Source organism: Pan troglodytes, chromosome 6 (assembly GCF_028858775.2).
Source record: "Pan troglodytes isolate AG18354 chromosome 6, NHGRI_mPanTro3-v2.0_pri, whole genome shotgun sequence".
In the NCBI taxonomy this organism is placed as follows: Eukaryota; Metazoa; Chordata; class Mammalia; order Primates; family Hominidae; genus Pan; species Pan troglodytes.
Window position 1 is genome coordinate 155,487,218 of NC_072404.2, and position 14,250 is coordinate 155,501,467.

A 14,250-nucleotide genomic window follows, 5' to 3' on the forward strand; every position below is an offset into this window, starting at 1 on the left:
ATTTTTAGAGACAGGATCTCGCTCTGTTGCCCAGGCTGGAATGCAGTGGTGCAATCACAGCACACTGTAGCCTCAACTTCCTGGGCTCAAGTGATCCTCCTGCCTGAGCCTCTTGAGTAGCTGTGACTACAGGAATGAGCCACCACGCCTGGCTAATGTTTTTATTTTTATTTTTAGAGACAGGGTCTCACTATGTTGCTCAGGCTGGTCTTGAACTCCTGGGCTCAAATAATTTTCCCAGCTTGGCCTCCTCTCAAAGCGCTGGGATTATAGGTGTAAGCCATTACATCCAGCCAAGAACTGGTATTTTTATAGGCATTCCTGACTTATCCAGCAAGCTATCCTTGCCCAACATTAAGGCCAGAAGCAATTATTCCTGTAATTTTGCTCCTTCACAGATATTTAATTCAGGGATTAAAGGATAATTAACTAGGGGGAAAAAAATCAAGAAGAGACAAAAGCCTAAAAGAAACCAACTTAAAAGATGAGGGCAGAAAGTAAATCTAATAAAAGTCATGGCTCTTCCATTATTTGAGATTAAAAAAAAATCGTAACGTTTAAAGGCAAAGTGACAGTTCCTGGTTAAAAAGTAAAAAAAAAACACAAAAAAACTTCCCCCTTTACAAGTAACATTTACAAGAAATGAATACACCACTGAAAAACTAGGGCTATATGTTTTTGTCAGTGAGAGAACAAAAAATACCCCAATCTTACCCAGAGGACATGGTACCAGACTGAAGTTCCACCGAAGTCAATGTGGAAATCTGTATAGCTGTCTTGAACTCCCATTAAGCAATATTTCTGAACAAATGGCTTGGGAAAGACTGAATCATCTGGCCAATAATTTTCCACCCAGGAAAGTTTTTTGGCTATATCAGGGACCTCCACCAATTCAGACATCCTTTCAAAAAACAAACATACACACACACCCACATCATGCAAATTAAAAATTCTTAAAAATTGTTTTTCTCATCTATTCCCAAACCAAATAATTAAATGGAACTTAAGGTTAACAACAACACTTAAAAGTTTAAAACACATGTTTGTTTGTTTTTGAGACAGAGCCTTGCTCTGTCGCCTAGGCTGGAGTGCAGTGGCGCGATCCTGGCTCACTGCAAACTCCATCCTGCCGGGTTCGAGAGATCTCGTGCCTCAGCCTCTCTGAGTAGCTGGGATTACAGGCATGTGCCACCACGCCCAGCTGATTTTTGTATTTTTAGTAGAGAGGGGGTTACGCCATGTTGGCCAGGCTGGTTTTGAACTCCTGGCCTCATGCGATCCACTCGCCTTGGCCTCCCAAAATGCTGGGATTAAGGCATAAGCCACTGTGCCCAGCCAAAAGTTTAAAATACATCTTATTTCTAAGTATCTCTGAGTGCCCCAATGCAAAATTTATAACATTGCTACCACTGGACAACTTTAGAAGTCACAACTATGTTTCTTCCTAAAATAAATACATCATTACACTACATTTAGCTAACACTCAGAATGCTAAACCAAAATACCCAGAACTACTCACTTTGTATCTGAAAATTCAAGGCTGATCACATTTAACACTTTTGGTCTGTTAGGATTCATGAAGTATTTAACATAATTGTGAAGTGTCATTTTGCTGTCTGCTTGCCTTGCCACATCAATGACATCTATCACTTTGTCACCACCTGCAGAGAAAAATTACAGTCCTATTATTGGACTTAAGAGTTACATCAGCAGATGCTCTAATCAAAAAATATTTTAACTTGGTATGATAATTAAACCAACTATAAAACTATGTAGTCTAGACAAATATTTTCCCTATACTCTTAATTTCTCAAGTTCAACTGGACCTTTCAGGAAAAAAGGGACATTTTTCAGAGGCAAAGGAAAGCAGTAAGACAGAGCTGCACAATTTACACTGAACATAAAAGTGTATATGGCTTACAAAGCTTTCTATATACTAATGATATCTTGGTGTACAGCTCATAATGACAAAAAAATACATTATATTGGCATGTAGAAATTGTGCAACACTGTCTGGATTTCAGTTTTCTCAGGCATAAAATGAGGAGATTGACTTTTCCCTTTCACTTTTGTAACACCTAAAATATTCTAAGGCTATCATTTCAAAAAAAAACACATCACTCATTGGGGAATTAGCATGCAAGTTGACCAGGATAATTTCTGCCCTCCTGATACTGTCTTCTAATATTCTCCTTCAAGAAAAACTTAGTGATTGGGAAGCAAAAATCAGTTCACATTAGTACCAGTGTCCGAAGGCCTGAGTTCCAAATTGTGATTAATTTACAGTTTTCGTATAAACCCATGAAGTGATGTTTACAGACCACTGCACTGCTACACTAGGAAGCATAATTAGTTTGACAATGGACTATGGGATAAGGTAGAATTCAAAATATGGCAATACTTAACCAATCTGAAATAGAAAACAAATAAATGCCATTTTCTTACTTTAATGCAACTTCATATAGGTTAAGAAAGTCTTGCCTTATAGACTTCTTTATCATCAGGAGGCAACATGGTTCTGCTCATAGTATTTAACTGAAGTGCTCTGCAGTACCAAAAAGTTAGCTATCAAGCAGTTTGAGCATTTTTTTCCTGCACATGTATTACACTAGCTATTTGTTTTGCAGATGCTATCTACGCAAATAGGTTCAGGTTAATCCTTAGCCCCATCCTCTCACTTGTCAAATATTCAAATTTAGCTGAATGTGAAGTTACAATATTTAGTTAGATTTCCTCAGTGAAACAATAATCAATGAGAATTGTCAACCAATGGCTCGATAAAGGGACAAGTTCTCAGATATTCCATGCTGAGGAGATAATGTAGTAAATATACAATTTTGAGTCAAAATAGATTTGGAATCTAATCTGAAATATTCTCTATCTACTGCTGACAAGAAATGACATCTACATATAGTCAGCTTTATCTGTAAATATCATGAGAATTAATGAAATGACTGAAAATGTCAACAACATGGCAAGGGGTATAGGGGATCCCCCTTATTTCTCATGTCTTTCTGTTTCTTTGGGGAATTTTCAAAATCAAAAATTAAGTCCAGACATCATTAAATGGCAATATTCACCAAGTCATTATTATAAAAACAGATTTGAAAATGATCTGCTCTTTTTACCACCTTTCCTCTAAGCAGCAGCAGGTCACAAAGCAGACTCCAGAGGACTAACTGTGCAGCTGGTGTACTGGGATCTGGGAATTTTGCACCTGTATTCTACAGATGCCTACAACCAATCCAACTTTCCAATATCTTCTTCCTGGTATCTATATCTATCCCTCAGTAATGATTTTCCCTAAGCAAGTATCAGAGAACTTAATGGCACAAAAGAAAGCAGCAGGATGAAGCTGAGTAAATAAGAACAAGTAAATTGTCATTCTGTTTTTCTGACAGTTGTAGGTCTGCTGAGAAAAACTAGTTTTCAATATAGATGATACTGAGCCTCACTTTTCTGAGCAGAAAACTAAATTGACATTTCTTCATTTAACCGTTAATATTACCAGGACTATCATTTTTACTTTTACCATGTTTTCCCAGGTACTTAAAGAAATAAAGTTCGTACCTACATAACGTTCCACATCCATCACAGAAAATGTAGGTGAAGGGAGCCTGAGTCCTAGATCATCTAATTTTGGGACCATAATAGGGACATCAAATCCATGTTTCTCCAGATATCTTTGTGTCAGCTGGCTGCCATGCATCTTTATAATTATTTCATCGGCACTAAGGAAAAACATAAGAATAAAAATGTCATTTTTATTGGTAAGGTCAGTTTAAAAAAAATACGGTAGTGATGGGTTAATTCATATACTGGATTATCTATATCAGTGGTTCTTAACCTATCATTTCTCATTCTTTTAATGACAAATGTTTTGTAAATCTCCTTTTGCTATCCTAAACTAAAATTTATAGATAATGTAATATACACAATTCAATACATATAATTAGAAATATATATAAACTGGTCTAAATGCAAAAAGAAAAAACCAACCTAGTTTATAGTAAAATATGTACAAGTTGAGTATCCCTAATCCAAAAATACAAACTCTAAAATGCTCCAAAATCCAAAATGTTTTGAGAATTGAAGAGCTCACTGGAGCATTTCAGATTTTCCAATTAGGGATGCTCAGCTGCTAAGTATAATGCAAATATTCCAAAAGAAAAAAAAAATCTGAAATCATTTCTGAAACACTTCTGTTCCTTAGCATTTTGGATAAGGGATACTCAACCTGTATTTTAGTATGTAAACTACACTAGAAGACATCATAAAATAATAGGATGCTTACAACTAGTTGTAATGAATGGTTAGATTTAAGTTAAGTAGAAACACCAGAAGCCACTTGATACAGGATGCGTAGAAATTTGGGAGAGCAAAAGGTAGAGTGTGCATTAGAATAAAAACTAGTCAGGCCAGGCACGGTGGCTCATGTCTGTAATTCCCAGCACTTTGGGAGGCTGAGGTGAGTGGATCACCTGAGGTCAGGAGTTTGAGACCAGCCTGACCAACATGGTGAAACCTCGTCTCTACTAAAAATACAAAAATTAGCTGGGTGTGGTGGTGGGCATCTGTAATCCCAGCTACTTGGGAGGCTGAGGCAGGAGAATCGCTTGAACCTGGGAGACGGAGGTTGCAGTGAGCCGAGATCTCACCATTGCACTCCAGCCTGAGTGACAAGAGCAAAACTCCACCTCAAAAATAAATAAATAAAAAATAAAAAACAAAAACGAGTCAGATTTTATCTGACTATAAAATTCTACACAACTATCTAAAGTCTAATGGAACATAGAACAATTAATTCTTGTTCTGCATATTGAAAGATGACTAGCATCCCTGGTCCCCACCCACTGAGACAAGTGTCCAAAATGCTCCCATTGACAACTACTGATTTAAATGACCCGTTACAACCAGTATTTAATAAGTCTTTTTTTTTTTTTTTTTTTTTTTTTTTTGAGACAGAGTCTCGCTCTGTCGCCCAGGCTGGAGTGCAGTGGCGTGATCTCAGCTCACTGCAAGCTCCGCCTCCTGGGTTTAGGCCATTCTCCTGCCTCAGTCTCCCAAGTAGCTGGGAATACAGGCGCCCACCACCAAGCCTGGCTAATTTTTTTGTTTTTGTTTTTGTTTTTTTTTAGTAGAGACAGGGTTTCACCGTGTTAGCCAGGATGGTCTTGATCTCCCGACCTCATGATCCACCCACCTCGGCCTCCCAAAGTCCTGGGATTACAGGCGTGAGCCACCGCGCCAGGCCTAGTAAGTCTTAATACTAGGTAGTAACTTTAAGCCAAGAATGGTTGGATCTCCAGTTGCCCTCTCTGATGATCAACACGTTACAGGCATTACATTAACATAAGTGGAGTTTGTCCCTTTGCCCACCAGATCTCTTCCAATGGGGCATTCCAGTTTTTAATCTCCCAATTGCTCTACAGCTGCTACACATTCAAAATTAAGTGCGACACTTGCCTTAAAGGTTAAAACACAATAGTCTCCACTTACACAATCAGATCTTAACTATCTGATGTCATCTGCTGCCTAGGTAGCAAGAAGACAGGAGATGCTGGTTCTCTGAATTACTGGGCTCTGATCTTCCCATCCTCTCAGTAAGGCAAGGGCAAGCCTAAGGCCTAAGAAAACTGAGAGTCCTTTCCTAGATAATCTGTTCTTCTTCATTTGACTCATCTACTGAACTGGAGCTCTGTATTACCTCTTAGTTTCCCCAGTAAGCATCCACAATTGTCCCTCCTTCCCCCAACCTCTGAGGATTAAATAATTCCTTCAACTTCAGTCTAAGGGAGAATTTTAAATCACTTGTATTCCCTGATCTCACATGTTTGGTGTTTTATTTCCCCTTTTGATCAAACATACATAATGACAAGTGTTTAAAATATAGGTACATTTTTTGCAAGAGGAAAATCTGGAGACAAACTAAACATATATGGGGACAGTTAAGCAAATTATGGTACCTATAGATTACTACATACCTCACAGCATTTAGGGAGTGAGGCAAATCTATGCATACATATGGAAGGATATCTATGAAACAGAATAGAGTAAAAAAGGCAAATTGTACAACACTATGCATAACATAACCCCATTTTAAGAATATTATGTATATCCATACATCCATATACATAAATGCTTTAATGTTTTTATGTAGAAAAGGGTCTCAAAAAACTTACACTAAATCTTAAAATAGGGGAGGGGAAAGATAATTCATTCACTTTATTTTACACACCTCTGTGTTAATCATATCAAGCATGTGTAATTTAATAATTACTGCTATTCTACTATGGTTTGAAATGATGTAAAGCTTTGTGGCATTAAAACCCAAAGACCCTGAACTAATGGTAATTACATTTTGGACATTTGTGATCATCTCTATAACCCATTCTCATTTGTGGTCACTGGCAGTAAAGTCACATAAATTATTAGGCCAGTGTTTTTAACACTACATTTTTGTGTCAGAAACCTATTTAGAAAAAAAAAGAAAGCTATAGCTCCTCTCCCTGAGAAATGGGCACTCCCAACTGACTCTGAATTATACATACCATTTTAGGGAGCTCACAAACCTCTCCTAGGCCCACCACCAGAAGCAGACTGAAAACTTTGGGCCTAGGTGCCAAACCAATCAAGCATGAGCCAATAAAAAAGAAAACACGCAAACATTTATCCTACAACTTGGAAACTGATAAAAAAGAATATTTGCGAATAGGGTATTTAACACCATAAAAATCACGTGGAAACACTACATTTTAAATATGTGTTCTTTCTGTCTCTCAACAGACCTGAGGGAGCCAACGGTAGATACTTATCATTATATGTTTCTGCGTAAGGATTAAGGGGCAGGGGGCTAGAGAGGAATTCTAAAGACTGAGGAGAAATAGCAGGGGTTTTATCGTTTCAGGATCTGAAATAATTCCATAATAAGCTGCATGTGATACTGTGATTTAAATTTAAATTGTGCTTCCCCTCTTTAACAAGCCTGACTATGATCTTGTGTAAAAGCCTATTAAGCATTATCACTTGAAATAGATGTCAGGCAGTGAGTAGGAAATGATCTAAATTAGCATGATTAAATGCTTTATAATGCTTTCCACTCTCTTTGAGCCAGACAACTCAAATATATTCCATTATTTTTTTAAAAATCAAAAAGCCCACCCCTGCAGTGGTTGTGTGTGCTTCTGGTGGATGTAGGGCAGAGATGCATATAAAAGCAATGGAGAAAAAGCCGAGTTGGGAAAACAAGAGAAGGTGAGGCAAAAGAAACAAAACAGGTAGCAGCTGCATATCATAAGGAACCAAGTACTGGGAACAACTCCCTCAGATTAGTGTATTTCAAACTTTTTGGACTGTGGCCCACACTTAAATGTTTTTACAGGGTGACCCAGTGTGCACATAGATATAACAAAAGTTCCATGAAAATATGCTTACTTACTGCTATTTCTTGGAATGTACTGATAATTTTCTATTTCGTTAAGGAAGAAAAAAGGTGAAAAGCTGGCTGAGGACAATAATAGGATGCAGCCTAAGTTTGAAAACATTGCCTTTATATAATGTCACTCTATGAGACGACATTCTTACATTCTTACATTTTCTTTTATCAGAGTAAGTTTCCATACCTTGGGAAGACTCGAGAGCGTAATTCCTTAATGAAAGTTCTAGTTCCAGCTTGCACTGGTTTGGAACCATCATCAATTTCTGTGTAGTCATGTCTGTGCCAGTTCCTCCTTTTTTTCACTGGATTTTTAAAAGATTAAAAAAAAATGATTTTGGTAACTGGTGATACTATGTGCTTTCTAATCATTATATCCGACATAATCAGAAATAACAATTGTAAGTACATTAAAAACACTCAAGTTTTTAATGCATTTCCAGGCCTGAGAATTTTGCTTAGTGTAATGCTGCAATTACAGACAATTAACTGTGGATTTTTAAAACCTACTCTTTTTATTTCAAAACATATAAAATTAAAGCAACAAATTCAAATCAGCAGATGGAGCCTTTTATAATGTCCACACTTATAGATACTATACAATTTCCAAATTATATACAATTATGATTTTCATCAGAACATTAGGTCCTAATATGATTATCCAGATAATCCAAATTGTCTTCTCAGGACAGGGCCTTTTATCTCACATTAGAAATCTATTCTAATAGCATCATTCCTTCCTCTTTCATGTGAAGACTTACTCCCTAAATAAGCACAGTTACACTGACATAAAGAAGAGCAGGTGACTGAGTCATAATTAAAGAAAGACGGGTAGGATGACAAAATAAATAACTTCATCATTTATTCCAATGCTAAGACCCTGTAATTCTACAGCTCTGGAAGGCTATGACCTTGAGTAGTCACAGCAATCGAAATCAGAAGATTTGGATTTGATTCCTAGTTCAGCCAATAGCTTTCTCTGCAATCTTGGGCAGGTCACTTAACACCTATGGATCCAGATTCCTCAATGTAGGAATGAAGGGGTGGATTAAACTGCTAATTTTCAAACTGTGTGGAAGAACCCTTCACAAAGGGGAGATAGAGAAAAAGCCAAGAAATGATCTCTGGACCTCATTCCTCTTTCCAGCAGAGTGGCACTACCTACAGCTCTTGTGTGTTGTATCAATGTACAATTTCTGTTTTAAATCTTTTTTTTTTTTAAGCTTGAAAATTACTCTTAAGCCTAAAACCTCTATGATTCTGGAAAATGTACTGATATCTGCAATTTATTTAGAAACGCATCAAAAAAATAAGATGGGTAGACAGTAGAATAGTTACATGGATAGATATGTGTTAGAGCATGTAATGAAAATGTTAATAGTAGAATCTAGATGATAAGGCTTATAGGTGCTTGCTGTAAAATTCTTCCAATTTTTCCTATATGTTTGAACATTTTCACAATATGTTTTGGGGAAAACAACTTTATGATTCCAAGTTATTTTAAACCTTTTCCACCTTACAAAGATCATAGTAATACAACAACATTGGGTCCTCATGTCGATAAGAAGTCACAATAATTAACAGAGGTGGAAATCAGACTTATTCAATTATCTAAGAGTCTAAAACAAGATTCCCAAGTAACTTATGGCAGCCAAATCTTCAATATGGAAGAGCGTAAGTCCCCTTAAAAAAAAAAAAAAACAAACTCACAAAAATTTAGAATCACAAAGCAAACTTCCTAGGAAATTCCATTAAAACATCCTTTGCATGTTATTTTTTCTCATTTAAAATCACTCCTAAATTTGAGTGTATTTCATTCCAGATTTTTTCTACTATATATAGATACATAACTCCATTTTTTTTTTTTTTTTTTTTTGAAACAGAGTCTTGCCCTGTTGCCAGGCTGGAGTGCAGTGGCATGATCTCGGCTCATTGCAACCTCCGCCTCCCAGGTTCCAGCAATTCCCCTGCCTCAGCCTCCTGAGTAGCTGGGACTACAGGGGTGTGCCACCACATTCGGCTAATTTTTTGTATTTTAGTAGAGATGGGGTTTCACCATGTTGGCCAGGATGGTCTCGATCTCCTGACCTTGTGATCCGCCCACCCTGGCCTCCCAAAGTGCTGGGATTACAGGTGTGAGCCACTGCGCCCAGCCCATAACTCCATTTTATCTTCAATTGGGATCACAATGTTTATCCTGCTTATCTTTCTTATTATATAATGAGCATTTTCTTCTTATTAAATATTTAAAACAGACTACAATTTTAAGATGTAGATATACCATATTATAATCATTTTTTGATTCTTAAGCACTTAGTTCATTCTGAATCTTTCTTCAAAGGTGAAATTCATGTTTGTATATATTAATGTTTCCCTGATTAATTCCTCAGAATAAATTCTAAGAAATGCTAGAAAAAAGATCAACATTTTTAAGATAATTGCTACATATTACAAAACTGTCTCCAAAAAAGTGGTACTAGTAACTTACTTTCCTTACTAGTATTATATAAGAAGCGTATTTCATACCCCTGGGTTAACAATGGGCATCAGTACTTAAAAGAAAAAAAAAAAAAAGAAAAAGGCAGCCCATTTGATAGGTAAAGTATGATATTGCATTCTTAAGTTTTATTTCTTTTTTAAGACATGGTCTCCCTCTGTCACCCAGGCTGGAGTACAGTGGCGCAATCACAGTTCACTGCAGCCTCAAGCTCCTGGGCTCAAGCAATCCTCCTACCTCAGCAACCCCAGTAGTTAATTTTCATTTTTGCAGAAGAGATTAATCAGTGAAGTGCATCAGCTTTGGAATTAGACTGCTAGGGGTTCAAACTCCAGCTCTGCCAAATAGCTACATAAAAGGGCTAGCTAGATCATTTTTCTCATTTCTCACATGGAGTTGTTATAAATATCAAAGAAGATAACATAGGTTAAGTACTTACTTACCTACTATAGTGCCTACCATGTAATAAGCTGCCAATCACTATCATTTCCTTTTAAATGTGCTGACTTGGAGGAGGTTAACAGAAGGATACAAGTGTCCTGTTGGGCCAACATGCTAACCATAAAATCAGCCACTGTGTAACAGCTGACTGAATTTCTTAAAGGAAGGAGGTCAGTGAAGGAATATTTTAGTAATGGTTAAAGGGAAAGGAGAAAATTTTGTGTTTGGATTGCATGTGCCTAAAGAAGACAGAGAATACATATTTAAGTTATTTGTGGGCTGTTTTTTGATACCTGCCCTCAAATAGAGTTCTTAATTCCCAGTAAGAGGGTAAAGTCTAAATTCACCATATGAAGTAGTTATTATACTGGCTAAATGGTATCAATAATAAGGACTCCTAGGGAATCTCTGAAACCAACAGGAAACCCAGGTAGCAAGTAAGACAGGCCTAAGAGGCCAGGCGCAGTGGCTCACGCCTGTAATCTCAGCACTTTGAGAGGCCGAGGCAAGACCAGCCTGGCCAACATGGTGAAACTCTGTCTCTACTAAAAATACAAAAATTAGCCAGGTGTGGTGGCACACAACCGTAATCCCAGCTACTCAGGAGGCTGAGGCAGGAGAATTGCTTGAACCTGTGAGGCGGAGGTTGCAGTGAGCCAAGACTGTGCCACTGCACTCCAGCCTGGGCGACAGCACAAGACTCCGTCTCAAAAAATAAAAAATAAATTAAAAAAAAAAAAAGAGAGAGAAGCTTAATAGCAGAGGGAAAGGGATTAAAAGGGATTAACCAAGTTGGTGATAGAAGGTGAGGAGTAGGGAAGGTGAGCCTTAAATCAAGATAGAACAGATGACTGGATCTTGGGCGTTTTCCCTGTAAGTACACAGAGTTGGACGTCTGACCAGAAGATAGTCAATGCCTGGTCTTACGTTCTTCAGGGATGAGAAGCATAGGCAAGCTTCTCTCCAAAGCATAATTACTCAAAGTGAAGTCGTGATCCATTATGGATTGTGTAATCAATTTAGTGAGTATAACATGTTTTTAAAAAAATTAAATCATATAGAAAAAAATGAAGTGTATCACATTATTCTGCCTCATAGTAACTTACTTAGTATTTCATAGAAGTTAAATTCAAATTATTTCATTTTGGGACTGTATACTTAAATTCTAAACTAAAACTGCTATAAATTTTAGTTAAGTCTCCCTTGAGATAACATCATATTATTTATTTACTTTCTCCAAGAGTTACTCCCAGTCAACAATTATTTCAAGTTATATATCATATACTCAGTGCTAGCCAGAGAAAAATCATTTAAAAACATTTATGACAATAAACTAGTCAATTACACATGTAACAGTTCCCCCAATTTGCTAACCTCAAGTTTTATGCTGTATACTTAACAAAAGGAATAGCCTCTATTTTAAAAGGAAATATTTTAATGTATGCAGGTAGCTTAAATTTTTAAGTATCTTACAAAGATATTAGAAAAATTACTAATATTTCTAACAAAACAAATCAGCAGTCAGTTGCCAGTAAGTCTCTTTTGAAAAAATACAACAGAACAAAATGTCTACTCTATTGGAAAAAAGTACTAGGAAAAAAGCTGCATGTAAAATAATGAGGTCATATAAGTTACCTAAAACCAACCCAAGTGTGTATATCAAGGTACATTCAGGCAAAGGTTTTAAAATGACAAAGCCTATAATTTTCCCTTTAATTTTGTGAATATAAAAATGCTAGTCTGCAGCCTAAAATGTCAAAACAAATAGTTATTACAGGCCAGGTGTGGTGGTTCATGCCTGAAATCACAGCACTTTTGGGAGTCTGAGGCAGAGTTCGAGACCAGCCTGGGCAACAAAGTGAGACCTTGTCTTTACAAAATATCAAAAAATTAACTGGGTGTAGTGAAGCATGCCTGTGGTCCCAGCTACTCCAGAGGTTGAGGCAGGAGGATCACTTAAGCCCAGGAGGTCAAGGCTGCAGTGAGCTATGATAGCACCACTACACTCCAGCACGGGTGACAGAGCAAGACCCTGTCTCAAATAAAAAAAAAAAAAAATTTATAACATAATCCAAGCCTTTTTCTCTCACATTTGCACAATAACATTTCAATGTATTCTTCTGAAGCACCTGTAAAAGATTCTGAAGCATCTGTAAAAAGCTGAAAATAGATATCATATTAGGTGTGATGTTGGTCCACTCCAAAAGATGCCTGAGGCTTCCCTGGCTTTGCTCTCCCTTCTTAGGAAGAAGAGTGTGGTCAGAAACCTGGTCTGGTGTGTCCTTGTATCTCTACTTCCTCAGATCTCAGGAAGGGGTTTCAGGCAGAGAGGATGGCTGGGCAGGACTCCAGGCCATACTCAATATAGCAACCAAATTCAGAAAATATAAGTAATATTTTAGCTTATCAATGCTCTCATTTTCTCCTTAAAATATAAGGCATATGAGTGCATTAAAGTCTTATTCTGTATACTCTCCCAAAATACTACTAAAGATCTTCTGTTTGTGAAGAGAGCAAAACAAGTGAAATCAGTTTCCAGAAACAGAAAAATTTTACTTTACCACACTTCTCAAATTGAAAGATATCAAACTATGTAGTTGAGTTTGGGGACTCTGCACTGGCAATTAAGACTGACAGTACATTTCCCCCCTTAATCTTCTGACTTAATGAAACAAAAACTACATCCTAAATACCTTGAGCAAAATCTTTCCCTACAGTTCTTGAAGGGTGTAATATAACTCCTCAGAGTATCATTAAAGTATTACCATGTACATGTAAGTTTGAAATGTCAGTTTTTCTGAAATGTCCATTTTTATTTAAGCATCTAGTACTTACTCAAGGAGGAACCATGTAAAACTGCACAGTTGGGACAGTGATACAGGTCAATGTCAACAGCATGATGTTCTTCTACTCCAACACAGCTAAGACAAAGAAAACCAAAATCAGTATGTAAGTAAGTTGAAAATCTTCGCTTAACTATAATACAGTGGTTGGAATTTAGCTGAGAAATGTACAACCACCTCATCAACACATTTTTGTAGAGCACAGAAACACATATAAAGATAAATTTTATTCTGTTCTCTACAAACTTGCTAAGTGAGTGTGAGGGAGAATATACTATACTCAAAGTAATCCTCTCTTAGCAGCAGTAGAGACATCAGAAATACTGCAATTATAAGCCATAAAATCCTCAACCATTATGTAAATGTCACCTGTTATTAAATGTCAATAAAATGAATCAAAAGATAAATCATATTAAAATGTGAACAATGATAATACAATATGACAAAATTTGTGGGATGAAGCACTTGTAAACAGAAACATATAGCTTTAAATGCATCTGCTAGAAAAAAAGAGGCTGAAATTAATGAGCTATGTATCTACCTCAAGAAGTTACAAAAAGAATAGACAAAAAAACCTTAAAAACAGATAGAAGGAAAAATAAACAGCAGAAATCAATGACATAAAAAACACGTACTACAGCATTGAAGACAAAAATTGATTCTTTGAAAAGATTAACAAAGCTGGTAAACCTCATGCAAGGCCAAGATAAAAGAGAAAAGGCATAGCCCATTTTAGGAATGATCCTAAAGACATTAGATATAAATGAGGATATTATGAACAATTTTATGCTAAGAGATTTAAAATATTAGATATGGGCAAACCTGAGTCATGAGGAAATAAGAGTGCCTGAATAGTCCTGAACGATCACTTAGTAATTTTAAAAATTGACCCACAAACAAGACTCCAGGCCCAGACGACCTCACATGCAAGTTCTATCAAATATTCAAGGAATAAATAAATCTAATATTATATCAAATTTACTCCAGAGAGTAGGAAAAAAGGATTTGCTCCCTAACTCATTTAATGACAGCAT

The 14,250-nt window shown here is 36.7% G+C and overlaps 1 protein-coding gene across 2 annotated transcripts in view; it reads right to left on the bottom strand.

Moving 5' to 3' along the window:
• KDM7A (lysine demethylase 7A) overlaps positions 1–14,250 on the bottom strand; it is a 95,934-nt gene that overhangs the window by 44,246 nt on the left and 37,438 nt on the right. For both annotated transcript variants that reach the window (XM_527907.8, XM_009454339.5), the window contains exons 2-6: positions 13,209–13,294; positions 7,623–7,740; positions 3,571–3,731; positions 1,520–1,661; positions 715–901 (exon numbers count right to left, since the gene is read on the bottom strand). In XM_527907.8, the coding sequence (XP_527907.3) occupies positions 715–901; positions 1,520–1,661; positions 3,571–3,731; positions 7,623–7,740; positions 13,209–13,294 (694 nt within the window). The remainder of the gene's footprint in view (positions 1–714; positions 902–1,519; positions 1,662–3,570; positions 3,732–7,622; positions 7,741–13,208; positions 13,295–14,250) is intronic.